General features: G+C 39.7%; 1 protein-coding gene across 5 annotated transcripts; it reads left to right on the forward strand.

Moving 5' to 3' along the window:
- Positions 1-4,839: 4,839 nt before the first annotated feature.
- On the forward strand, positions 4,840-26,969 carry SUV39H2 (SUV39H2 histone lysine methyltransferase). Of its 5 annotated transcripts, none has more exons than XM_043479055.1 (6): positions 4,849-4,977; positions 7,678-7,823; positions 20,811-21,482; positions 23,518-23,664; positions 25,328-25,457; positions 26,282-26,969. In XM_043479055.1, the coding sequence occupies exons 1-6, from the start codon at positions 4,947-4,949 to the stop codon at positions 26,386-26,388; spliced, it is 1,233 nt and encodes a 410-aa protein (XP_043334990.1). In that variant the 5' UTR covers positions 4,849-4,946; the 3' UTR covers positions 26,389-26,969. The 5 variants fall into 5 exon arrangements, with proteins under 5 accessions (XP_043334991.1, XP_043334990.1, XP_043334988.1 ...); XM_043479053.1 differs by having other exon boundaries at positions 4,929-5,364; XM_043479054.1 differs by lacking the exon at positions 4,849-4,977 and adding an exon at positions 5,557-5,839.
- The last annotated feature ends 887 nt before the right edge of the window (positions 26,970-27,856 follow it).

The raw sequence follows: 27,856 nt of genomic DNA on the forward strand, positions 1-27,856 counted from the left end.
CGGATAATAAGGAAAAAGGTTTTTCTCTTAGTAAAACAAGACAATTAATCTGCCTGTATTGAAGAGAGAGCTTGAAGGTGAGCCATGTGCATCAGACTCTAGATTTCATTACCAAGGGAGCATTTTCCACTTGTTTCTTTCCTTGGTTCCCAGTGGACTTGAGAAGGGGAAATATCTTTACCCAGTAAAATTTTAAAACTCTGCTGTTTTTTCACCTGTTCGACTTTGAAATGTGATTTATTATTACCGTTGATTTTTATGGAGACAGATGACAGTAATCTTCTATTTCTTAAATGGAGAAACTAAACTTAAATCTATTATTCTGCATCAAATTATGGACAGAAGCACCAAGGAAAATTCAGGTATGAGTCTAATAAGTCCACAAAGAGGCAGCCTCAAAGGTCTGTCCTTTGATTAAAGGCTAAGTACTTAGTTATCTTTTATTATCTTGTCCCAAGTTTTAAAAACTTTGAAATAAAGGACTTCCCTGGTCATCCAGTGATTAAGAATCCTCCTGTCAATTCAGGGGACACAGGTTCTACACTTGGTCTGGGAAGATCCCACATGCCGCAGAGCAACTAAGCCCATACATCACAACTACTGAGCCCACGATCTAGAGTCCATGAGCCACAGCGAAGACTCAGTACAGCCATAAATAAATAAATAAAACTTTTTAAAAGACTTTGAAATAAAGTGATTATATATAAGCTATTAAGTGTTTCTAGAATTTAAGAAAATACCAGCTGAACTAGTTGAACTGCTACATCTGCTTTCAGTTATGCTTTGGAAAAGTGCTGTAGCATTTTATTTTGTAGCTATAATTAGCTGTTTAGACCAGGGGTTGGCAAACTATTGGCAGTGTGTCTGTCCTACCCTACACCTGTTTTTGTCAATACAATTTTATTAGAACATAGCCACACTCAATCGTGTATGTATTGTCTGCAGCCGTTTCTCACTATAATGGGAGCAGGGACTGTGTGACCCACAAAGCTTTAAATGTTTACTGTCTAGCCCTTTACAGAAAACGTTTGTCAACCCCTGAAATAGATTAGTGAAACTTACAGAGTAAAATATAAGCATTTATCCAAGAGTTTTCTTTCCTTCCATATCCAGGTAATACTTTACTTATTTGACTGCTTTCTCCACTGGATTATTAAGCATTGTGAGAGCAGGAGACTCTTAGTCTAAGATACCATTGTATCCCAACCCCCAGAATAGTCCCTGAACTATGTTCTTAAGAGTCAACTGTACTCCCAAATTTTCTTGCATCCACAACTGACAAGATTTTTTTTCTTTTTTTAATTTGTGGAAGATTTGCCAATTAAACTTCCTAGTGTTTTGTTTTTTCTTTTAATTTTTCAAGGTGAAGATCCTTTAACATTTTTCTGATTATAAAATGACATACTCATTATGAAATTAAAATTAAAGAAGCAAACATAAAATATCCTCTAGCACCTGGAATAACAAATGTTAAGATATTTTGATGAACATCTTGATAATCTTTTCATTCACTTACCAACCATTTTTGCAGTGTCTCATGTACATTAAAACACTTGAGCACTTTTATTAGCATAAGATTATGTCATTATAATTTTGCCTGCTGACATACCTGACATTGTCTAAAGGACAGAGCCAAATACAAAAAGAAATGCCTGTATACAGTATGATACCTAATAATACACTCACAGTATATATAATACTGTATATATATTCACAGTATATATAATACTGTGAAAGTCTTAGGTCACAAACTATTTGATCACAGTTTGTAAAAACTGACAGTGTCAGAGCACAAAACTAGAGGGAAATGCCAAAATTTCTAAAATAAAGTGATCATGTAACATTTATAATAATATTGCTCTTTTATTTGCTTTAATTCATTCCTTTTTAAATTGTGATCTCAGCACATGAGTAGTTGCAATATATAGAGAGTAATATGGCATGTATTATTTTTGTGTTCTAGATGTGGAAATAGACTCAGATAAGTTAAATAATTTTCCCAAGGTCTCAGAGCAAATAAATGGGTTTTGAACTAATATTCAAGTGCTTTTTTGTTATACTTAATTTTTCTTGATTGCGTACTATTCTAAGCACATTATGTGCATTTTTTTTTCATTTAAATTCACATTTTCTGGTGTCCATTCTGCTACTATTCTATAACTCTCAAAGAAGAAAATTTATGAAAATGGAAAAGGAGACATTCCATGGACCTTCAAAAGTATGTTTTCTGTGGTTTTTATTAAAAAAAAAAAAATTTGGGAGGTGGAGGCATAATTCTGTATTTCTTTTTCTTGAGGACACTGGTGTATGTTTGTTGTTGTTTAGTCACTAAGTTGTTTAGTGACTTTATTTCCCTCTTCATCTACAGCCAGGATTTACCAACATCTCAAACTTTTTAGTCTCATGATTCCTTTATACTCTTTGAAATTATTGAAAACCTAAGGAGCTTGTTATATATATAGTTATTTGTTGTTCAAAAAACGAAGATCATGGTATCTAGTTCCGTCACTTCACGACAAATAGGAAAAGTGGAAACCGTGACAGATTTTATTTTCTGGGGCTCCAAAATCACTGCAGACGATGACTGCAGCCACCAAAATAAAAGACACTTGCTCCTTGGAAGAAAAGCTATGACAAATCTAGACAGCATATTAAAAAGCAGAGATATTACTTTGCTGACAAAGGTCCGTATAGTCAAAGCTGTGGTTTTTCCAGTAGTCATGTACAGATGTGAGAGTTGGGCCATAAAGAAGGCTGAGCACCAAAGAATTGATGCTTTCAAACTGTGGTGCTGGAGAAGACTCTTTTAAGAGTTTTGGACATCAAAGAGATCAAAAAGACTGCTTCGGTCAGTCCTAAAGGAAATGAACCCTGAATGTTCATTGGAAAGACTGATGGTAAAGCTGAAGCTCAAATACTTGGGCCACCTGATGGTAAGAGTCAATTCGTTGGAAAAGACCCTGATTCTGGGAAAGATTGAGGGTAAGGGGAGAAGGTGGTGATAGAGGATGAGATGGTTGGATGGCATCACTGACTCAATGGACATGAGTTTGAGCAAACTCAGGGAGATGGTGAAGGACAGGTAAGCCTGGTGTGCTATGGTTCATGGTGTCGAAAACAGTCAGACATGACTTAGATGTGTATGTTTAGGGAAAACCATAGTATATGTATGGTACAGTACTATCTGTGGCCTCAGGCATCCACTGGGAGTCTTGGAACATACTCCAGGCGAGTAAGGGGATATATACAATTTGATATGTTGGTTTAAACACCTAAGTGGATATGTCAGCTAGGCACTGTGGGTATTCAAGTCTGGAATTGAGAACAGAGGTCAGGACTGGAGACAGAAAGTTGGGAATCTTAACTAGAAAGATATTTAAAGCCATAGGAATTGAGGCAGTCACTTAGGAAAAGAGCGTAAGAGAAATGTCTCAAGGCCAAATCTTGAACCCCAGCATTTAGGTTGGATAGAAGAAAGGGAGCCAACAAAGGAGTGAAGAGTGGCCAGTGAGGGGGGAAACCAAGAAATAGCAACCCACTCCAGTATTTTTGCCTCGGAAATCCTATGGACAGAGGAGCCTGGCTGCCTAGAGTCCATGGCGTCACCAAGAGTTGGACACAACTTAGCGACTAAACCATTACAAGATGCTCATTATAGAAAATACTAAAAACAAGAAGTCAAAAAGGAAGCCACTTTCCTGAGACTTTATATCTCTCTTCCTATACATTTCCTTACATAGTTGAAACTATATTTTACAACTTTTGTTTGTTTTATGTTTTAATAAGTTTTGTTAAATACTTCTCTATGACACCAAAGGCTTCATAAACATCTTTAATGGCTTGACAGTATTTCATAATGTAATCAAAACAAACCAATTCCTTTAATGTTGTTCTGCGTTTATTCCCAACATTGCAAACTTACATAGAATGCTTTAAAATCTTTTTGTATTTTACGGAAATTTCTTTTTAAAATCTTTGGTAGACGTCAAACGTCTTTCTACCGAACTTCTGCGATTTACTCTTGAAAGATTTCTGCTTCAGACTGTTTAGAACAGTCACCATGGATGCGGTGTGATGGATGGATGAGGACGGTGTGGGAGTGGAGACCTGTGTGGTCCAGGTATGAGCACCTGGGCGTCTCGCAGCCCGGCTACAAGGATGCGGCTCCCCACCCCCAGGCATGGGGCGTAGCCCAGAAGCTAGTCAGAAACACAGAACTCCAGATCTCAGCACCCCCCGACCCCCCCCCCCCCAATTCCAATCTGCATGTTAACAACATGTCCAGATGACTCCTATGCCCTTTCAGGTGTGAGAAGCACTGATCTAGACCCGCGGTTTCAAATCGCACACTGAGAATCACCAGGGGCGCTTTAAAAATGCCAACGTCCCCGTTACATCCCGTTCCTATAGAATCTCCAAGAGTGAAACAAAAAACAAAACCTCCAAGGGGTCCAATGTACAGTCAGTTTTGGGAACGTGTGATCTAGAGGCAGAGCCTAGAAGGAAACAAGGGTCTGTTGGGCTCAGGCGGCTGAAGAACAATTATGAGGGGGGAGGGAAACGTACACTGCCTTTGGAAATCCGCACATTGCACTCGCAGCGCTCAGGCAGAAGAAATAATTACTGTAGGAAAGCCTAACTGATGCCCGTAACCTGAACTAGGCGCTCAGCCAGCCAGGCCAGGTCAGGTGGCCACTCACCTAGGCGAGCGCTCCCAGATTCCGACCGCTTGTCCCGCCCCCGCCCGCACGGTCCCCGCGAAAGACTTGGGGCGCAGGCGCACTCGCCGTCGCGGCTGGGACGGCCTCCGCTGACGTCAGGACGCCTCGCGGGTTCTAGGCCCCCGCCCGGGCTCCCGAGTTCCGCGCGGGCTGTGCGGGGGCGGGGCGTTGGGCCAGCTGAGCTATCCCGTCAGACCGCGCCAGTTTGAATGAAAGCTCCTCAAGATGGCGGCGGCCGGGGCCGAGGCGCCAGGAGGTGAGGGCTGGAGAGCGGCGCCCCGCACTGTCCCCCGTCCGCCGGGCAAACTCCCGAGGCCCGAAAAGCGGGGCCGAAACGCGCGGGCCGGCCGGAGCGCGACGCGGCGAGACATCGCCTTCCGCGCGGCTGACACCGCGGCCCCCAGACGCGCGCCGCGGGCTCCTCCCTGCCCCCGGCCCCTGACCCTCCTCGCGGCTCGGCCCGCCCGCTGCCCGCAGTCTCTTCCCGCGCCCGGCCCTCGCGAGGCCCGGCCCCCGCCCTCCGCTGCCGTCCCACGGACCCGGCGGCCCAGTCCCCGCCGCCGGTCGGCCCCGACACCCCACCCCGCCCGACCGCCGTTTGGGGGCAACCGGGTAGCTACGGCGGATCCTTGCGCGGCTCGAGGTCCGTGCGCACGAGGGGGGCGCGACTCCTTTGTGATGGTTTGAGCGGGACGTTTGCAGTCGGGCTTGCTTTGGACTGGGAGCGGGAGGACCCCGGTGGTGTGGGTGTGACCTCAGTATCGGAGGAGCAGAGAGAGGTCGGGGCTATGAGAGGTGTGAAGGCTAAGAAAGGAGGTGAGTGAGGATGTACCCCGATTCGGACTCACGGGGAGGACCGGTTCCCTGTTGGAGGAAATCCCACTAAGTGGGTACTGGAGGCGGTAGCCCCTGGCTCACGGGAATCGTCATCCCCGCCGGGAAGGAACTTGCGTGCTATTTCTGTGGTCGCCAAAGAATTCGGTGCTGAACGTGTGTTTGTGCGCGCGCTCCAAGACTGGAACTTTCAATGCCTTCTGAAACGGAAAGGTGTTTTCCAGCACTGCGCCTCTCCGCATGGATTATGGACTCATTATCGCCCAACTTTTCCTCCGCTAGGGGTTAGTGTGAACTAGTGTCAAGTTTTTGTGGTGGTCATGAAATGTTTATTCTTAACCAATGAATTCTCTTTCTACGTTATTAGAGACAGATTGGTTACCGGAGGGGGGGGGGCGGGGGGCTGCTGCGGTGTCGTGTGTTCCAAGTTTTCTTACTCTTAAAACTAGCATTTCCGTGGAGGGTTGCGTCTTGAATTCTTCTGTTGCTTGCACTAAGTGAAATTGGTAGGAACAGCAGACAGATACACCTTGGGTAGAAAGTCCAGGTGGTCAGCATAACGAGGTTAGCTCTACACAAAACATCCTGAGGCTTTTTAAATGGAAGAGATGGATATAAGGGGTGGTTTGTATTCCACTACTCCCGTACCCCCAAACCACCCCTCAAATTTTTTAGGGGAAAATACATCTCACTTTCTTGATCTGTAACTGAGTTCTTTGGGGTGGGGAGGAGTGGGGCTGGAAATCGTATTTCAGGTTTTCTGACCATGAGACCCCTGGGTGAGTTTGGGAGGGCGAGGAACGGGTATACAAGGAGCAGCTCTTCTCTCTTCCCGGCAAATTACCTCCAAACCCAAAAGGTTATCACAACTACCTTGGAAAGCTGCCAAGTAAAGCGTGCGTTTATTGATGGATTTTGTTTGGTTTACTCCCAGTTTACTCCAGCCCTCACGTTTTTTTCAGTGAAGCTGAAACCCAGAAAGATGGAAACCTCCCTAAAGTCATGTAGTCGGGTGGCCTCCAGGGAGCTGGAACAGAGGACCCTTGATCCTCTCCGGTGTTTCTCGTGGCACTTGCCGGAAAGCCAAGTTTATTCTGTGTTTCTAAACGTCAGTTTGTGTTAACCTATTTTTAAAAAATATTTATTTACTTAATTTGGCTGTGCCAGGTCTTAGTTGCAGGTATGGGGGATCTTCTATCTTAGATGCAGCATATGGGATCTAGTTTCCTGACCAGGATTGAATCTGGGCCCCTGTATTGGGAGCTTGGAGTCTTTCTTAGCCACTGGATCACCACCCTGTGTTAACCTATTTTTAATGCAGTGTGGTGGCATACTCTTGACAGGAATTTGAGGGTAGACTCTCCCACAGCACTGTTACTGGCTTCTATAAGGTTGATGATGAGTGTATCTAATTTTCTTCAGACTTGGTGTAAATTGAATACTCTGTATTGTCATCTTTGGCTTTGAAAACAATACAGGAAGTATTACAAAACTCAGTATACTCTTCATTATTTTATTGTAACCCTTGGGTTAATTGACCTTACTAAACTACATTGCTGCATGGGCAAAATTGAAGTTAAAATTTCATACAACCTCCCCAAATGGGAAAAGTGGATCATATGATGTCACAAGTATATAACTATAAAATTAGATTTAAGTTCTTATTGCTGGATGAAGAGAAGGGGAAAATTACTTTTTAACAATGTAAGATTATTTTAAAATATATTTAAGATATATCTCTAATAATTTTGTGCTTGAGGTCTACATTTGACTAAAACAGCAATTCTATATAGAATACAATGAAAAAGTTAAAAATACTATCTCAGCCTATCTGTGTGTATAATCTTTGAAAGCTTATAGACATGAAACATTTTGTTTAGGTGGCCTAGTGGAAATTGATATAGTAGAGCAGAGACACATGAGAAAATCCAGGAAGAAATATTTACCAAAATAGTTCTTCAGTGGTTAAATTTTCTTAGACATGTAAATGGTTTCTTGAATTTTTAGTCTTACAAAATTGCCAGTTGAAGGGTGGGGATATAGAAATCAAGATTTTTTTGTTTTGTTTTATTTTAATTGAGTAGCTATTTCATTAGTAAAGAATTCTATTTTCTTATTGTAGCTTGGTGTGTGCCTTGCCTAGTTTCACTTGATACTCTTCAGGAATTATGTAGAAAAGAAAAGCTCACATGTAAATCGATTGGAATCACCAAAAGGAATCTAAACAATTATGAGGTGGAATACTTGTGTGACTACAAGGTAGTAAAGGTAAGGCAAATATCTAGACCCTTAAAAGAGACCTAATCAGACCTCCCTTTAGTATTTCGTATTTCTGTAACATAAAGATAACCTTAAAAGTAAGCAAAGCTCTCTTAATGGTTACAGTTCTCAGCCATAATAAATTTATATGTCCTGTCATCTGTTTTGCCAGCTAATGTTGAGAGGATTTTGAAATACAAAATGTTCTTACATTCAAATATTTCAAGGTGCTTATGTCATTCTACATCCAACTCTTGATTATCTCCATGTGGATTACCAAAGCAAATGTTTTAGCTCAGATTGGCTTCTCCTGTCATTCGTTTTGTTCCTGAATCATATTTCCCCACTATCACCTGAGATGAACCTAGAAATTTAAGCCAATTTTAATGTTACCAAATATCAAGAAGCATCACCATTTGTATTTCCTGCCGTCCTGTCAAACTCCAGATAGCAATGAGGTTTTGTTGTGCAGTAGAACAGCCTGGAGTTCAGTCATTTCTAGCCTTTGTCTAGTACCTTGTGACTCCAGAAGAGTCATTTAACTTCCCTGGGCTCCCTATATTTCTGTTTCTCTTGAAAATGACAGGGTTGTTCTTCAAGAAGCTCTTTACAATCTAAACTTTACCGTATACTTTTGAGTAATTCATCTCTCCATTGCCTACCTATTCTGTAAGAACTCTGGTTGTTCATCTGTCAGTTCTTCTGGATGAATGAATCAGAAATCCTGTTTCCTTGTTTTCCTTCTCTTTCATCTTCCATATGGATTCTGCCATTAAATCCAATTCTTCTTTGAAACATCCATCTTCTTTTGGTCTCACTGGCTTCCTCACTCAGTGGAATGTTGTGATGAAGCATTTCACCTACCTAGCAACTAAACAACAACAAAATTTTACCTACACTGTTGGCACTCTCTGCACTCAAGGCTGCGGAACAGCCCAGTCATCTGCCATTTCAGTTTATAAACTCTTGCCTGACCAGTCTAGCTGCAGGGGTCATATAATCACACTTCTTGGCTCCATTACATATTATTTCTGTTCTCACACTGCTCAGTTCCACTGGACAAGCTTTTTAGCTTTCACTTGCTTCTTCCATTCTTGTCATCAGTTTTCCCAGTTATTACTTTTCTGGACTTCTTACTGTGTCCCTCACCCTCTCATACTCAGCTACAGACCTACCTCTTTGGATCCTCCAGGTATGAACTCTCAACTTACTTCACACCAGTTATCTGTATCTTAAGTGGTTGCACCTATTTTTCTTTTTTCCCCCCTGCCCATCCCTTTTAGAACTTTGCTTAATCTTTGATGTCTTTTTTTTTAATCAAGTGCTATTTTTCCACTGGTTTATCTTAATTGATAAATCAGATTTTCCCTAATCTTTCTTTGATCTTGCGTCCCCACTCAAGCATTTCCTATCTTTTCCTTCTTCCTCATTTCCCATCAACTTTTAAATACAGCTTTATTGACACATGATTCACATACCCTACAATTCACCAATTGAAGCTGTACAATTCAAAACTTTTTGCACACTCGCAGAATTATCCTAAAATTGGTTGTAGTGGTGGTTGCACATTTTCATTAACCTAAAAAGAAACCCCATACTGCTTAGCCATCACCCCCCAAACCTCTCCAGATCTTTTTCCCGTTAACCCTCGGCAACCACTAGTCTACTTTCTGTCTCAATAGATGTCCCTATTTGGACATTTCATGTACCTGGAATCATATAGTATGTATGTGGTCCTTTATGATGGGCTTCTTGCACTTAGCATAATATTTTCAAGGTTCATTCATACTGTAGCATATACTAGTACTTTTTTTTATTGCCAGATATGTCATTACATGACATATATGGACATAGCACATTTGATTCATGTATTCATTACTTCATGGACATTTGGGTTGTTTCTATCTGGGGGCTGTTATAGATAATGTTACAGACATTCACGTACAAGTCTTGGTGTGGGCATGTTTTCATTTCTCTTGGATATATACCAAGAAGATGAGCTGCTGGTACCTCTATGGTTTAACCATTTGAGGAACTGCCAAACTGTTTTCCAAAGTGACCTCACCATTTTACATTCCCACCACCAGTGTGAAGGTTTTGATTTCTCCACATCTTCACCAATACCTGTTATCTGACTTTTTGATTATAGCTGTCCTAGTGGGTGTGGAACATCTCGTTCTTTTGGTTTGCATTTCTCTGGTGGCTAATGATGCTGAACATCTTCTCCAGTGCTTATAGCCATTTGTATATCTTCTTTAAAGAACTGTCTATTCAGATCCTTTACCTATTTTTTAAAGTTTTTAAAAAATTTATTATTTATTTGTGGCTGCACTGAGTCTTCATTGCCGTGAGGCTTTCTCTAGTTGTGGTGAGCAGGGCCTACTCTCTAGTTGTGGTGTGCAGGCTTCTCGCTGTGGTGGCTTCTCTCGTTGCAGAGCCAGGCTCTAGGGCACAGGTTCAGGGTTAACCATGCATGGACTTAGTTGCCCCGTGCATGTAGGGTCTTCTCGGACCAGGGATGGAATCTGTGTTCTCTCCATTGGCAGGCTGATTCTTAACCACCGTATCACCAGGGAAGTCCCTACCTATTTTTTTGAATTGGGTTGTCTTTTTCTTACTGAGTTGTACTAGTTCTTTGTTATTCTAGATAGTCCCATATCAGATACACAGATTGCAAAAAATTTGAGCTGTAGCTTGCTTGTAGTTTCCCGTCTTACTTTTTAACCCACTCGGTTCTGATTTATGCCCCTATCAGTGACCTCCTAATTGCCACATTTGAGGAACTCGGGTCTTACTCTCCTTTGCAACATCCTACCCTGTTGGCTACTCTTTCTTCCTTGAACCTCTTGTCCTGGAGAGACTGCCTGGGTTGATCCCAGCTCTCCAGTGTACTAGTTGCATGACCTTCAGTGTAGTACCTGGTTCTCTTTCCTTCAGTTTCTTCGCTGAGATGAGTGGACAGTACCACCTCATATTAGGTGGTACATGTCACAGGGTTTCTGTTAGCAGACTGACCCGTGCTGGTCCTGTGGTAGCGGCCTGTGCTGTCTTCGTTGTTTCTCACCTCCATCTCCACTCCTCTCACCACCAGTTTCTCTTCATGTTCTTTCTGCAGCTCCTTTACTGTCTCTTTCCTGTCCTTCCTCTGAAATGTCGATACGTACTCTCCAAGGTGCTCTCCTTGGCCCTCTTCTCCCCTGGAAGCTGCTCTGTAGATGACCTCTTCTCGGGGGTTTCTACTTACACTTATTTGGCTAGTGACCCTCAAATCTCTGTGAGGCATTGTCTTCTTTCTGAGCTTCATTTCAAACTGGGCACCCTGTAGGTACCCACATTGAACATATTCAAAACTGTATCCATTTTCCCCCATCAAACCTGCATCCTGATCTAGTGTCCCCTATCTAGCTTCATAGAATTATAACCTTCACACTGACCTGTCTTTATAAATTCTTCTTTCCTCCCTATCCTCTAAATCTAATAGATCATCTGATTATATGGTCTCTACCTCTTAGAGACCATATGTCTCTGTCTTTTGCTGTTAATTCCTGTTCCACTTTAACAGAGAGTTATTTACCAAGGAATCTGTACTTACGTTGAAGGAGCTGCCAATTTTTTTTCTTTTTCAGAATTCTGAGTCTTACAGTTCAGTTTGGGTAACTTTTGCTGTTAGTTTCCCCTTCAACCTTCTCCTTTTGGTTTCTTTGGAATAAGCATGCCTCCCACACTTATATCCTCAACAATTCACTTATATCCCTCACTTCTTCTCCTGCCTGACACAGATTATTTAATCTGTAAGCCAGTATTACTTCAGTATATGTCTACCTTTTCCGTCTGTCTGTCTTTCTGTCTTACAATCAGGGCAGGTGAAAGATCCTAAGACCCTGTCCTTTTCTTACATATTCCCCTCCATTTAGCTCATAAAAGAGATTGTCTCAGCACCATATTCTTCAGAGTCATTACAGTTTCTGAAACACAGCTCTGATTGCACTAGAACCTTCCTTTAGCCCTTTCAGAGGCTCCCTGGTGTCTGCCAATCTAAGCTGAGTCCCTTTGGACTGATGTTCTCTATCATTGGGCCACCAGCCCCCTTCCCAACTTCATCTCCTATAACATATCCTACTTCCCAACCACACTGATATGCTAGAAAATTCTTCCATGTAGCTAAGGCTTACTGAATGTGTAGTGTGAACTGAGCACTCTTCTGAGCATTGAGAATTTAGCTTAACAACAGACAGAGCTTATATTCCAATTCCTGAACACATCATACACCTTCGTGCCTTTTGACTTTTCTCATCCAGTTCTCTCTCAAACTTTTTCTTCTCTCCTTTGCAAAATCCTGCATGCCTGCAAAGTTCAGCTGAAGGGTTACACCAACCACAGAGCCTCCTTCCTTCCTCACCTCAGCAAAATTACTTTCTTTGTTTTCAGGATAAGCACTGTTCTTGTCATTATTCTAGAACTTTTCACATTTTGTGGTTTTGTTTCATACCTTCCCTGCTTAACTGTCAACCATTTGAGGGCCAAGAGTATGTCTTACTATAAACCGTAGTATACAGTGGGTATTTAGTTCATGGTTGATGAATTGGTTTTTTATGTCAGTGGTTTCTCCAGCCCTCACAGTGATCACTGGATCAGGTCATCATGGCTTCATGCTTAAATGACAGCACCAATTTACTGACTAATGTCTGCCGATTTATCTTTCTGTAGTCTCACTCAGTAAATATTTGAGATTTTTCTGTGTATCAGGTGCTACATTAGGCAATGGGAACATAAAGATTAATGAGAAATGGTTCCTAACCTTAAGAAACTCACAGCCCAGTGAACAAGACTGATAAGTAAACCATCCAATGCTATATAGACTAGTAAGTGCTAAGACAGACATCCTGACACGATTGGTGGGAGGAAGGCCTAGGCTGACTCAGAGAAAGCTTCCCGGAAAAGGTAACATCCCGCTGGGGCCTCGTAAGATGAATGGAGGCTTTCCTTAAGGCTTTATACAGAGAATGGAGGGGAAGGATCTGGGATCTGGAGATGGTGAGAGACAAGTAAAGGAACTCCAGCCGTCCTGCTGCAGAGAGCATCATCTGATTCTAAAAAGTGTGACACTATATTCAGAGGGTTTTCTCTCCTCAGTGACGGAGAGAGCGGGTTAGCAGGAAGGGAAATGACACATGTACAACTTACATGTTCTGAAAGGCTGTTGTAATGTAGGCGAGAAGTGATTGTGTTTGAGCTGAAGTAGTAACAGTCAAGATGAAAAGAAGTAGATGATTTGCTTAATTATCAAGGATGTAAAATTTCAGTCTGTGGTTCAGCAGTCAGGGGGTTGGCTAGGGATCTAGCAGTGGAAAGCTTGCAGTGGTGTTGGTGGTGGTCTTGTTCACCAAGGTCCGGGAATACAGGAAGATGAGGCTTAATATGGAGGAGTAGGATAGGGGGCCAGATTGAGGTTGGAGAAGAAGGTTGAGAACATTTAAGTGTGAGCTGACCAGTAGGTGGTTGGAAGTGAAGTGAAGTGAAGTCGCTCAGTCGTGTCCAACTCTTTGCGACCCCATGGACTGTAGCCTACCAGGTTCTTCCATCCATGGGATTTTCCAGGCAAGAGTACTGGAGCGGGTTGCCATTTCCTTCTCCAGGGGATCTTCCCGACCTAGGGATCGGACCCCGGTCTCCCACATTGCAGGCAGACTCTTTACCCTCTAAGCCAACTTGAGGAAGACAGGTGGTTGGAAATGTGGCTCTCAATCAAGAGTGAGAACTGACTGGTGACATTGCCCTTGAAGTGATTGGTGGAGGAATGGGGACTGAACCCCAGGACTGGGCACACTTACCCCTTCATTAACCCGCAGATATTTCTCCAGTCTTCTACCACCTATCATGTCACACCCTGGGCACTAGCAGTCTCAGCGGTGAATGACACAGAGGTATGGTCCATGATGTCATGGAGTCTGCCTTTTGGTGAGTGTAGAAAAACCTTAACTATCATTGTACCAAGAACTTAATGATAGTTGAGATGAGGCTAGTGTAACAGAAGGCTGTAGCTCATCCTGGAGAGAGTAGGCAGTTGTCCATGAGGAGCTAATTTCAGACTTAGTACTAAAGGGTGTAGAGATAATGGGGAAGGGTCCTGAGTTGGAAGAGAGCCTGACTCCTGCAAAGACTTTGAAGTATGGATGGAACATGATAAGCCAGAAGGATTGAAATGAGGCTGGAAGGATGGGGCAGGGCCCAGAAACTGCCACTTCTTGTAGGCAAAGAGAGGAATTCTTGACTTTAAGTTTTGAACAGGGGAGTGACGTGGGGGAGGGTGCTGTTGCACCATGAGTGGATAAGAGGCCATCGCAGTAATCCACACAAAAAAAATGGGAGACAGCCAAGATCGAGGAACAGGAAGGGGTACTCACAGGGAAGAGCTGTCCAAGGACAGGCACAAACGGGCAAGAAAGGTAGAATCAGAAGAGTAAACCATGGAAGCCTGAGGAGCAGATCTTGTCAGCAAAACAGAATCATGACCAGCGGGGTCAAAGCAGAAGTAGAACATAACCCTCTTGACTGAGCTGTGGACAGGTCACTGATGCCCTTAGAGCATTTCTGTGGTTTGGATAGAAGAAGCCAAAATAGAATGAATTAAAGAATAAGTTGGAAATGAGAAAGTAAGGTCAAGTAGCGTGGGCAACTCTTCAAGAACTCTCGCTTTCAAGAAGGATGTGTAGGGTCTAAGAGTGTTGATAATTTAATTTTTTAAAAAATCTGACTATATAATGTGATTTTAAAAATTGAATGTTATAAAGCATTTTATACTGGGAAAAAAAAAATCTTCCACCCTGTGACCTTAGTCTCTGATCTCTAAACTTTTAGTAATTTATCATACCTTTTAGAGGTCCCTTCTTTATTCAAGCATTTGTATCTCAAAGGAGGTTTAGTTTAATTTTGCTTTTAAGAAATAAGGGAGAGTCAGATGCTAGTGAAAATCAAAAGAGAGCAAGAAACTGAAGAGAGAGCAGAGGGAAGGGACTGATGGAGGAAGGGCATCTCTCCTGCTGTGTCCGCGGTCCCCTTTGTCTCTAGTTCCAGGTCCATGGAAAGATGGAAAGTCAGGGCTATGTGCTTCCAAAAATAATAGGGGAGGCAGGGGATAGGGACCCGGAAGAAAATGGAGGTCTGGAATAGCCCACTCAGGATGGGGAAGGAATACCAACTGGGGGAACAACGGGACGGTTACCATGATGGGCTCCTGTTGGGGTCCAGTGTAACTCAAAGGATATGAATTGGAGTCTCAGTGCTGTGTGATTTTTTTTTTTTTTTAATGCCACATGTTTGCCATGTTGCCCATTTGTGCAGAAAAATTTGTGACAAAACTGTGGGTGCTCTTTATTGACAAACTCAGCTCATGAGTGAAGAAGTCCTTAGCAATCAAATATTAAAGAAATATTACCTTAAAGGTTTGACTTCTTAAAAGTCTCCAGGTCATTCTCTGTCTGTAGGACTAGCACTTGACTGAATGACACATACTAACAAAATATCCACATTTCACCATAGTGAAATATTCCTTAAAGACTACTGCAATTAGGGTGGTTTGTTAAGAAATGGAATAATAGAAATCATTAGACTAAACCCTAAATTTTAGAGGTCAGGAAAACAGAGCTGCAAGAAGGACTTTGCCAGGGTCATGTTGTTCATTTGTGTCAGTCTTGGGCCTGTAACCCAATCTTCACACGTATGTACACTCTCAGATAGTGGTGTGAAAATCCAGTGACTTTCCATTGACCAGAATAATTCTCAAACTGTGTTCCCGTGTAACAGTGTGATTTTCATATTCAGATTCATGCTCTTCTACCATTAATATTGAATATTATGATCTCAAAACTTGCAGGGGAAAATTAGCTAATGAGAGGTAGATTTTTTTAATTGTTTTTCTTTTTTGTGCTCCCCCATATATGCATTTTAAAGAGTTTGTGCTTGCTACCTTATACTGGCTACAGGCAACAGGTAATAGACACTAACATTAAAAAAAAAACCCATGAATTGTTATCTTCAGGTTAAGTTGAACAGCTTGTATTTCTTTTAAGGATTCATATAGTTACTATTGTGATTTTTTAATATTGCGTACATATTAGTAGTCACATTTTTTGTTACACATTCAGAAACGTTTAGTAAGTGCCTAGGATATAGTGGGGAATTGTGCTTGGTGCTAGGGTTACCAGGAATAAGATTGCTTCCCTCCTGCAAATGGCTTATATTGAGTTGGCCAAAATGTTTGTTTGGGTTCTTCCATCAGATCGTACAGAAAACCCAAACGAACTTTTTGGCTAACCCAATAGCTTCTATTAGAAATGGGAACACAAGTTGGCAATAATCAGTCCTCCTTGGGCAAGAGTGGCAAGGAAGACTCCACAGGAGAGATGACATTTGAGCTGAGTTTTAAAAATGGGTGGGTTTTTCTACACAGAAAAGATGAGACTGAAATAGGTGTTCAATAGACAAATGGAAGCAGACATTCTAACTAGAAATAACTGTGTGAACAGAGCAACGTAAAGGTAGGAAAACAGCAGTTCATTGTGGCTGGAGGGTGGTATGTGAATGGGGCCATATTGGAGCAGAGTCAGGGGAGCATCAAAGACCCAATCGAGAATAATCTTTGTTATAATTGGAAGTTTGAATTAATTCTTTCGGCAGTGGGGGAGCCATTAAAATTTTTAAGCAAGAAAATAACAGAATGACTGGTACTGTGGTGGGGGGGGGTGCTTTTTGTTTTTATTAAAAATCTACACTTTAATAGAGAAGGACAGATGGATTGTTGTTAGTCTGGAGGCAGGGAAACCAGTAGATCAGTGCCATAATCCAAGCAAGACTGAAGGCTTGAAGTAATTAGCATTCTGTTAATAGAGATGGATGAAAGGATCTAAGGAAGCTTGCTGATGGGGGAATGAAGGGAAGAAAGCCATGAGATTGACCTCCTGATTTGCAACTTGTGTGACTAGGTAGATGGGGCTAAGGCTGCTTTGATGCGAATACAGAGGGAAACTGTCTAGGAACAACAGTGGTGAGTTCCCTATGGGTAGATTAAGAACCTATTGGACATCCAGTAGGTCATTGACTATATAGGGTTGCAGCTAAAATTTTGGGAGTGTCAGCGTACAGTTAAAACCGTTGGAGTAATGAGGTTTCCCAGAGAGAACGTTTAGAGGAAGAATTCTTAGACTAGAATCCAAATATCCTGAAATTACCCATTGTACCATACATGTAACTTTTGACTTTCTGGAGATTCTCAAAAGAGACAAACACTTGTTCAGTGTGAAAAGGGACCAGGACAGAATCATCTTGAGTGACTACATTGTTTGAAGTGATGAGCAGAGATCTCAGCAAAGAAGGCAGAGAAGGAACAAAAATGAAGAGAGAACTATGATATCAAAGCCTAAGGAATGGTCAGATGAGGACTGAGTTGGCTTGGCAGTTAGAAGATTGGTAAAATGTTCTAATAGACAAGATAAAATTAAATGTATTTATTTTGAAAGAGACTTCCTACAGAAACACCATGGTTTCTGAGTTGTTAAAACCATTGGCCTACAATAAAGCTCAGACGCCTCAGTCAGGTGTTCAAGGCTGTCCCAAATTTGCTCTTCCCTTGCTGTTGCAGTTTAATCTCTCGCTTCAGTGTTCTAAACCTCAAAGCTAGCTAAATCTGTCTCTTCACTGTTTTCTGGATACTTCATGCAAATCTTAGCTCCAGGCTTCGCTTGTGTTTCTCATCCTGCCTGCCCTGTGCCCTGCCCAACAAACGCTATCAGTCTTTCCCAGCATAGTTTGTTCTACTTCCTCTGTGCCTTTTTCTCATTGACCTATATTGATTTCCTTCTTTATGTTTTAGTGGTATTTATTGTCTTACTTTTTTTGGCCTTTAAAGTTGTACCACCTTGCATTGCTCTTTATTTTACATACTACTGCCTTCCTTTCCCAATGAGATTTTATACCTAAAGGCTAATATTATCTTACATCTCATCCCGCCGCCTAGTGACTGAACTTCCATATGCTCATTATAGACACTAAAATACTTGAATGAATTTAACCTAAGCCAAACATAGTGGGGGAAAATGTCTTGAAGAAGAAATTTCATATGATATATTCCAAATTATACAGGAGTGATTAATGGATCATTTTTATGACTCCACTCCATTTTTATAGGTAATCAAGAGTTGACTGCATGTCTGAATAAGATATAGACATCCTGTGAGACTTAAGAAATTTTTGACTTTTATTTGAGAGTTCAGGGTATTGAAATCATTGCATTTAAGTCAAACTGATTTCTGTATAAAATTTATCTTATTTTTCAAAATGGAAATTTTTTATTTTAAAAGTAAAATGATGCTTATAAAATGAAAGACAAATCTACAAAGTAGAAATAAAATGTTACTAATATTTACATAGCACTCATACTTTAGAAGCACCTTTACCATCCATAAGTTAAGTAGGTACAAGGTAATTAACACAAAATAATCACTAAAAATGCACCTGACTCATCGTTAAACAAACAATATATTGTTTTGAAAGCAGACTTCAGTGGCTTAGTGTTTTGAGTGTTTCTTTCATTGTTTGCTGGCAACTTTTGGTGTATAACTCAGGGCCATGGTAGGAAAGACTGTAGCAGGAAAAAAAAGAGGGCCAGGGTTGCACTGTTTTATTTTGGAATCAGAAAAATGTAACTTTTATTTATAATTAAGGGGAATAGGTAATGTGACATGGTGCCAAATCGTCCTCATTGTTACTGAGCATCTATCCGCTAACAGCAACTGCAGACTGCAGTTACCTGACAGGAGGGAGCAGCCCGTGTTAGGTTTAGTGAGCCGGTTTGACCAACATGTCAATATATGTCTAGGCTTTTTTCCCCTGGAATCATAGTATATATTTTCATAGAAGTATAGTTTTTGTGCATATGTTCATGCCATAATTTAGTCACTTTTCTTTTGACTAAACATTTTTACCATTTTCACAAAAAAGCAGAGCTCTTTTCATTAATAAGCATTATTGTGTATTGAGTAGAATATAATAAAACATGGAGATAAGCTCCCTGACTAGCCAAGTGACCTCCTGCAAGGCTGCCTTAATGCTCCTTACCCCATCGTGCCTCAGTACATTTTCTGGACCTGCCAGGTCATAATAAACTAGAACTAGTAAAACACCCTTACTTTATAATAAAACCTCTATTTAAAATTTCAGGGGAAATCAAATGTATGCCAGTTAATTTTTTATCAATATCTGTGAATTAAAATGCTAACTAAAAACCATAGAATGCAGTTTACTTACTTTATATTTCAGAAGACATTTTACCCTAGCACTTATGGGTTTATGTTTGCTATTCTAGAGAACAAAGAAAATTGAGACTTTACTTGAATAATTTATGTATAGTATGTACACTAGACTTCTGCCTGCCAATGCAGATGTAAGAGACCCAGGTTCGATCCCTGGGCTGGGAAGATCCCCTGGAGGAGGAAATGGCAACCTACTCCGGTATTCTTGCCTGGAGAATCCCATGGACGGGGGAGCCTGGCAGGCTACAGTCCATAGGGTCGCACAGAGTCGGACACAGTGGAAGTGACTTAGCACACATGCACATACACTAGACTACCTTTTTAAAGAGAAACTTAATATAGTATTGGGAAGACACAGCCAACTCCTGGGGTGAGAAAGCAGGATTTCGGGTACCATAATGACCAACAGCAGTCTGAAAGATAAATCAAAATATTTGATTTTTGGTGCTTTGAGGGCCTGTCACCTAATCCAGCCACAGGCAAGTCTTTCTGGAATTGTGCTGTTCAATAGAAATATGATACAAACTATAGGTGTATACAGTTGGCCCTCTGTATCCCCAGGTTCTGCGCCCCAGGATTTCACTAACTCCAGAGAGAAAATATTTGAAAAAGAGAAAGTTGCAAGGCAAAACTTGAATTTGCCGTGCGCTGGCAACTATTTATATAGCATTCACATTATATTAGATCTAGAGATGATTTAAAGTATACAAGTAGGTTGTATGCAAATACTGTGCCATTTTGCATGTGGGACTTGAGCATAGTGGATTTTAGTATCCGAGAGGGGTCCTGAAACCAATCCTCTGGTGAATACCAAAGGACAACTATAATTAAAAAAATTTTTTCTCGTAACTGCATTAAACAAAATGGAAAGAGCCAGGTGAAACTTCTTTCAATAATACATTTAATTTAACCCCAAATATTATTTCCATGTGTAATCAATGCTTTTTTAAAAATTAAATACTTCACATTATTTTTGTGCTGAGTCTTTGAAGTGCAGTGTGTATTACACATAGAACACATCTCAGTTTGGACCAGCCACATTCAGTAGCAACATGCAGCCAGGAATGACCCGTACAGTTCACTCTAGAAAATCTAGGGAGGTGTGTCCTGGACATTAATGAAAAAGAACTTCCCTCATAGCCAGTGTAAAATATTAAATTACAGACCTTGTTGTTGTTCAGTCACCAAGTCGTGTCCAACTCTTTGTGACCCCATGGACTGCAGCACTCCAGGCCTCCCTGTCCCTCACTATCTCCTGGAGTTTGCCCAAGTTCATGTCCATTGAATCAGTTATTACAGACCTTAGAGGGTGCCTGCAGCTGTGCTGGCCAAGCAAACTGCTGACCTGTGTCATAAATTCGTTTGAGTACAACTTATTTCCATATAAAGATAAATACTGTTTTGTTTAACTTGATCACTGGTAACATATTCATGAATTTCAGTACTTATATCTTTCCCCAGGTGTGACTCTTGCCTGTAGTCAAACATTATGCTATATCTAAGTTTTCTGTACATATTTTATGTAATGAAAAGAAAAACAGCTTTATGATTTGTATTTCATCTGCTAGTAACCTGTAACTGTGTATTATGAACTTTATTAAGAAAAATAATAATACCCTTCAAGATATTAAATTATTTTCAGTAAATGGATATGTCATAATCTGATTTGCATTTTCTTTTATATTTTAAGGATATGGAATATTATCTTGTAAAATGGAAAGGATGGCCAGATTCTACAAATACTTGGGAACCTTTGCAAAATCTCAAGTGCCCATTACTACTTCAGCAGTTCTCTAATGACAAGCATAATTATTTATCTCAGGTAAAGAAAGGCAAAGCAATAACTCTCAAAGAAAATCACAGAGCCTTGAAACCTGCTGTTGCTGAATACATTGTGAAGAAGGCTAAGCAAAGGATAGCCCTGCAGAGGTGGCAGGATGAACTCAACAGAAGGAAGACTCACAAAGGAATGATTTTTGTCGAAAATACTGTGGACTTAGAGGGGCCCCCTTCAGACTTCTACTACATTAATGAATACAAACCAGCTCCTGGAATCAGCTTAGTAAATGAAGCTACCTTTGGTTGTTCATGCAGAGATTGCTTCTTTGAAAAATGTTGTCCTGCTGAAGCTGGAGTTCTTTTGGCTTATAATAAAAATCAACAAATTAAAATCCCACCTGGCACCCCCATTTACGAGTGCAACTCGAGGTGTCAGTGTGGGCCCGATTGTCCCAACAGGATCGTACAGAAGGGCACACAGTATTCCCTTTGCATCTTTCGAACGAGCAATGGCTGTGGCTGGGGCGTAAAAACCCTTGTGAAGATTAAAAGAATGAGTTTTGTCATGGAATATGTTGGAGAGGTACGTTCACCTTCTCTCATAGCAGATAATGTGCAAGGAAGGTTTATGCTTTTGAAAAGTTGCCTTTTTAACCTCAGTGAAAAACATTTGGTATGTTTTGATATTATCATTGCAAATATGTACAAATTTCAGGTTTGAAAGACAGGTTCACTGGCATCATTTAAAAATATAAACTTGAATATGAATCAAAAAATTATATATAATGACAAATGTAGTAGTCATCTTTCAACAAACACCCAGTCATAAGTCACTGAAACTGGCATTTGTAAATTTGAAAATATGACAACTATTTTTACACAAGAGTCCTAAGACAGTTTTGAAAATCAGATCTAAATATATCCTGACTTGGAAACTTGCCGGGGGCGGGGAGGGGTTACTTTCTAATTGGAGGAAAATTGCTGTGCCATATTTTGCTGACTTCCGCTGTGCAACAGCGCACATCAGTCATGTATGTATGCGTCCCTGCCCCCTCCCTCTTGCGGCTCCCTGCCCCATCCCACCCGCCAGGGCAACACAGAGCACCAGGCTGGGCTCCGGACGATGTTCAGTTGTCACTCACTTCATCCACTTGACCAAATATGATTATGTGTAGTCGGCAAAACTCAGTTTTACATCAGCAGGAAAGACTGTAGAGTAAATGGACGTTTTATGAGCAAGTGCTGTAAAATACACATAAAAACATGTATTGCACCCGCCAGCAGTGAGTGAGTGAGTGAAGTGGCTCAGCTGTGTCCGACTTTTTGTGACCCCATGGACAGTAGCCTGCACCAGGCTCCTCCGTCCATGGGATTTCCTAGGCAAGAGTACTGGAGTGGGTTGCCATTTCCTTCTCCAGGGACCCGCCAGCAAGGAACATCCAAATCCTTTGTAACTCAGCTACAAAGACTGTTCTCTAAATTACCAAATACTAAGCAAATTTCTATACGTGCAATGTAGTTATACAGAAGATAGTATTTACCGCATACTATTCTAAGCACCTTGTGTTTTAACTTATGAATTCTGTCAACAACTCTATGAGGTGGTAGCATTCTCTCCATTATTATACAGGTTGAAACTGAGGCACAGAGAAAAATTAAGCAACTCACCCAGGGTCACTTAGTAGTAATGAAGAACCAAGATTCAAAACCAAGGCTCTAGAATCTTGACCCCTGCACCATTCTTCCCCAGACTGAATGGTGGGAGAGGCTGTGGCTAGAAAAATACAAGTGTGACTGCCCATCTGGGGTTGTCAACTCAGATATTTTAGAAGTTGTTTGGAATTGGATCACCTTTAAGTATCTGCATTCACCCAGAATTCTCAGGTCAGATTGCATCCCTATTTTGATCCTTAAAGTTTTAGACAATGGCAGATTATTATAAATCACTGTTCAGGAGACTGGATAATGATTTGATTATATATCAAATCATTCTCTTTTTGAGTTTAATAAATATAACTGAATTTGGTTGCCACCATGAGTCACTTGAGACACTTTTGGTTTCTTAATCTGAGCATGTGGTGAAGCTGTGTTCTTCAGAGCAGAACTGTATAGATGATGGTTGTGAGTTGCAGAATTTCATGAAAACCACCTGTTCTACAAAACTAAACTTGCCATACAGTTAACTGTGGATTTAGCGTACCTTCTCTCCTGTATTTGCAACTAATTTCCATTTGTAACTACACACAGATTAATTATAGGAAGATTACGCTTTAGAGCACAGATACTTGTAAACTTAGTTCTTTACATTCTGGTGTGTTCTACAGAGAGCTATAGTTGTGTAGCTCCTGTATTGATATATTGAACATATAAATAAATTAAAACCAAAGTAGTATACTATTTCAGCTTGGTAATTGTCATACTTAGCACCCTCATTTTCTCCTTTCGTTTCCCCACTTCTTTTCATCTAGTTTTTCTAGAGTAGTTTATGTAAATGTTTATTTTGATGGCATTTTTATTTTTATGCACTTGAAGGCCATTAATATATTAATAGATTTATGGATGAATGTTTCTTCAGTTAAGCAACAGCTATATAATATACTATAGTTTTTTCTTTTTAGGTAATCACCAGTGAGGAAGCCGAGAGACGTGGGCAGTTGTATGACAACAAAGGAATCACATATCTCTTTGATCTGGACTATGAATCTGATGAATTCACAGTGGATGCAGCTCGATACGGAAATGTGTCTCATTTTGTGAATCACAGTGTAAGAGATACTTATTATAGACAGGACTAGGACTACTTACTATAGACAGGACTAATTAGTACTGTTTTAAACGATTTTCTGTACTGAGGGATAATTGTATACTTTGTCATTATTTCCAAAGTATTTTAATACAAGCGCCTTTTCTGTTAATTCCTGTTATTACTGCTCTTTTAGGAAAATTCATCAATGTGCCTACCAAATACCATCCATTTTAAGAATCTTTACATGTATTACTTCATTTAAACTTTTCAGCAACTTTATAAGATAGGTATTATCCTCATACAGAGAAGGAAATTAATCACCAGAGGAGTTAAGAGGTAAAAAGTTGAAAAATTAACACCGCTATATGGGTTATAGAAGTTAACACAGCTAAATTTAAGATGTATGACTAAAGAAAGATTGCTGTATTCTCTTAAAATGTAAACATTTAACATTTTTATAAAATTTTAGGATTTCTAGAGTACTGAAGTATTTAGGGCTACTTTTCCAAATTATGAATTAGTATTCTTAATTCTTATTTAAAACAAACTTAGAATACAGTTAGAACCTTAACTCCAAAAACTTACACTCTAAAAAAACTACACTCTATAAAAACTATAAGGGAGGTTAGGAGTTACTAGACACCTATTTAGTGCTCGATGGATAACAGAGTTTTAGGCTTGTGAGATTGGCATTATCTCCATTTTATAGATATAAGAAAAATGTGTCTCAGAGAGTAAGTCCTATAGTTGACCATAGAAGGAAGGTAGACCATGCTAATCTTTTGATGGGTTTTATACCAAGAAACTAGTTTATGATGAGTAATGAAATATCAGACACCTTCTGACATCTTAGTTTTCTGGTTTACTTAAACATTTAATTTTTTCTTAATGATAAAATCAAAAGGCTTTCAAAATAGATACTCTATTCAAGGACAATTAAACAGTCATTCTTATTTCTTAGTATGATTCACTGGATCTTTCTTGCATATTCTAGAATTTAGTGTAGAGTTCTCAAAATACTGAATAATTCCAATCAAAAGTTTTAAGAAATGAAACTCCATGCAGTATGAAATTGCATGATTTGATTTTTTAAGAACAGTTACTGCAGTTCTTTAAGCCTTACTAGAGCATCTTTTAATTTTAATAATCTATTTCTAGATGTTCTGCTTGGGCCTTTTTTGACTTTCTAGGCTTTTCAATAAACTTTTGGTACAGTAGTCCCTGCTTATCTGCAGTTTCACTTCCCATGATTTTAGTTACTACTGTCAAACATTCTCCAAAAATATTAAATTAAAAATTTTAGACACAAGCAAAAAATATTTTTATGCCTTACTAAAATATTTACAGGTGGAATGATGTTATCTAATAACTTGCATTAAAGTTCTCCAGAAACAATTAAGAAGTTGGGATTAGATGAAACAAGAATGACAGAAATGTTAATAATCCTTGAAGCTGCATAGTGGATGTATGTGAACTTATTTTCTCTTGGTTTATGTCTGAAATTTTCTGTAAGGGAACGCTGTTTTTCAGTGTGAATGCCTCAAAACCCTCTAAACAGTAAGCCACTTAATTTCTCATAGAATTTAACACTAATACTCTGGGAAATTAATGATTTTACATAGCATATAGAAGAGCTTATTCATGTCATTTTTACTTAAGTGGGATCTCATGTTCCTTTTTAGTGTGACCCAAACCTTCAGGTGTTCAATGTTTTCATTGATAACCTCGATACCCGTCTTCCCCGAATAGCATTATTTTCCACGAGAACTATCAATGCTGGAGAAGAGCTCACTTTTGATTATCAAATGAAAGGTAAGATTTTCAAATAGTTTCTTTGATGGAACGTCAGTATGAAAAATCTAATTAGAATAGAAGACCTTAGAACATCTGAACCAAACTAAATACTAACTAAATAGAAAGGGAAAAAAAGGCTATTAGAGTTTGTCTTTTCAGTCAAGGGCACAAAGCTAATCTGACAGAGCTAATGCTAGAATCCAGGTCTGCCTGACCTTGGGGGCTGAGTAATGCTGTTTCTTTACATCAAGTTGCTGCTTGCTTTTTTCAGAACTTCCATATAGAAGCTTATTTATTATAAGATCTTTTTTCAATATTACTTGCATTTAAAAAATTTTCAGTCTTACATTTCTGAATGTTTACTGAGATGTGTATTCAAAAGATTGAAAATATGATGTAAATCATATATGAGCTTACTCCATTCCTACTTGAATCTGACTTTTAAAAAGAACATTGAATTCTCTTTGCTTTACTGTGAACATTTAATTTTATGTGCTTTACTATATTCTTTGCTTAGGAAAGAAAACTCATACTGTTTTTTCTAAGTATGATGCCCTTTACATATTGTTACTATTTGACCTTGCTTTATGGCTCTTAAGAAATTTATGAAATGAATGCTTGTATATTGAATTTTACTAGTAAGTTTCATCATTTCACAAACCCATCCTCATAAATACGGGGTAATAACAAACACTTTACCTCTGACTTGCCCACACCATCCTTTCATGACATTTCATAATGATTTGTCTGTGAATATTCACACTTATAACTGATAAAAAATTTGAAACTCATTATGAATTGTCTTAACTCTTTGTCCTGTATTTCTTTTTCTATGTATCCAGGTTCTGGAGATGTATCTTCAGATTCTATTGACCACAGCCCAGCCAAAAAGAGAGCCAGAACTGTGTGCAAATGTGGAGCTGTGACTTGCAGAGGTTACCTCAACTGAATTTTCAGGAAATAGAACTTATGATGATTACAGTGTTTTTTCTAATGTTAACATTTTAAAAGTATTTCAGACTTTTTTCATATTATCAAGATTATACACTACGATGATTTACAATTCATCTTTCAGACTGTTGGCCAAATGCATTACTGATACTTATGAAGAGAGGCACATAGGGTCACATACACTAATTCTAAATAAACATATTCAGTGGCTAGATACCAAACATGAAAGGAAAACTATTTGCAAATCAACAGATATATACTTAAGAGGAAGTCTATGTGAATATAGAGAAATGCCTCCTTCAGTGTTTGTTAAACTGATGATGTAACAGTTGCTAAGACTGAACATTCAATTCGCCATACACCTTGAATTTAGAGAAATAGAGTTAATTCATATTGGACAAATACACAAGTTCTATTTTTGTTATTGTCATTCCTGTTTACCTACTTACAACTCTTTGTACTTGTATTTGAGACAAATAGGTGATACTGAATTATACTCTATTTTCTACTTTCATTAAAACATTGGTATCTTAATGATATAGAAATTTAAGGTCTAAAATTAAATGTAAAAAAATTTAATTGCAGCTTGATTTAATATTTTGAAGCAATCTAACCCAGTAGGAAGGGTGGATATCTGAACCAGTAAAAGATTTTTTAATCTTGTAGAAGAAAGGTTTCTGAAGTTTTCCTAAAATTCTAGAATGGCTGGCTGATACGCTTCTTAGAAAGGATGAGGCATGGGGCCATGCAGGTCTTCTGGAGTGCCAAGCAGGGGAGGTGGAGCACTTTATAGGACCCTCTTGATAACATGAATCAGGCAATCTCTGCTGAATACCTCTGGTCTCCACAGTAAAAACAAGATCTCTCTTTAGAGCAGCTGTATGTAATGATAATGTTCCACACAATAATTAACATGCATCTTCTGAATTTCAGGTAGTTTTAACATTTCCTTGCCACTAAATTATTTTTATAATAAAGGGCCTGCATGCCTTTCTTAAGAAGTGATCTATATTTTGAACTGATACTTATTTTATACATGAATTTTTTTCATGTGATAAAGCTAAACTTGGCTTGGCCAAAGTGTGTGCCTGAATTATGAGACCATTTATTACTTGAACTCTGAAGACTGAAGTGACTATATTCATTGTTTGGCGTGGCGGGGGGGGTTGTTTTGTTTTTTCCTACATAGTGAAACCTAAGTTGGGAAAAAAACTATTTTCATCTCCCTCAGATCCTGGAACGTCTAATCATAGTGTCCAACATGACAGTGAATGTAACAGCTAAGTCTGGCTTTTGGTATTCCTAATTAGGTCCTGCCAGAGCTCACTGCTTGAGGCTTTAATGACCCACAGAACCCTTGGGTAAAACTGAACTGACTTCAAGAATGCAGCACTTCACATCTTAATCCTTAACTTCTTTTCTTGGAAGAAGCTGCACTTTGTTAATATTGCTTGTCACAGGACTTT

This window comes from Cervus canadensis, chromosome 10, assembly GCF_019320065.1.
Source record: "Cervus canadensis isolate Bull #8, Minnesota chromosome 10, ASM1932006v1, whole genome shotgun sequence".
NCBI classification, from domain to species: domain Eukaryota; kingdom Metazoa; phylum Chordata; class Mammalia; order Artiodactyla; family Cervidae; genus Cervus; species Cervus canadensis.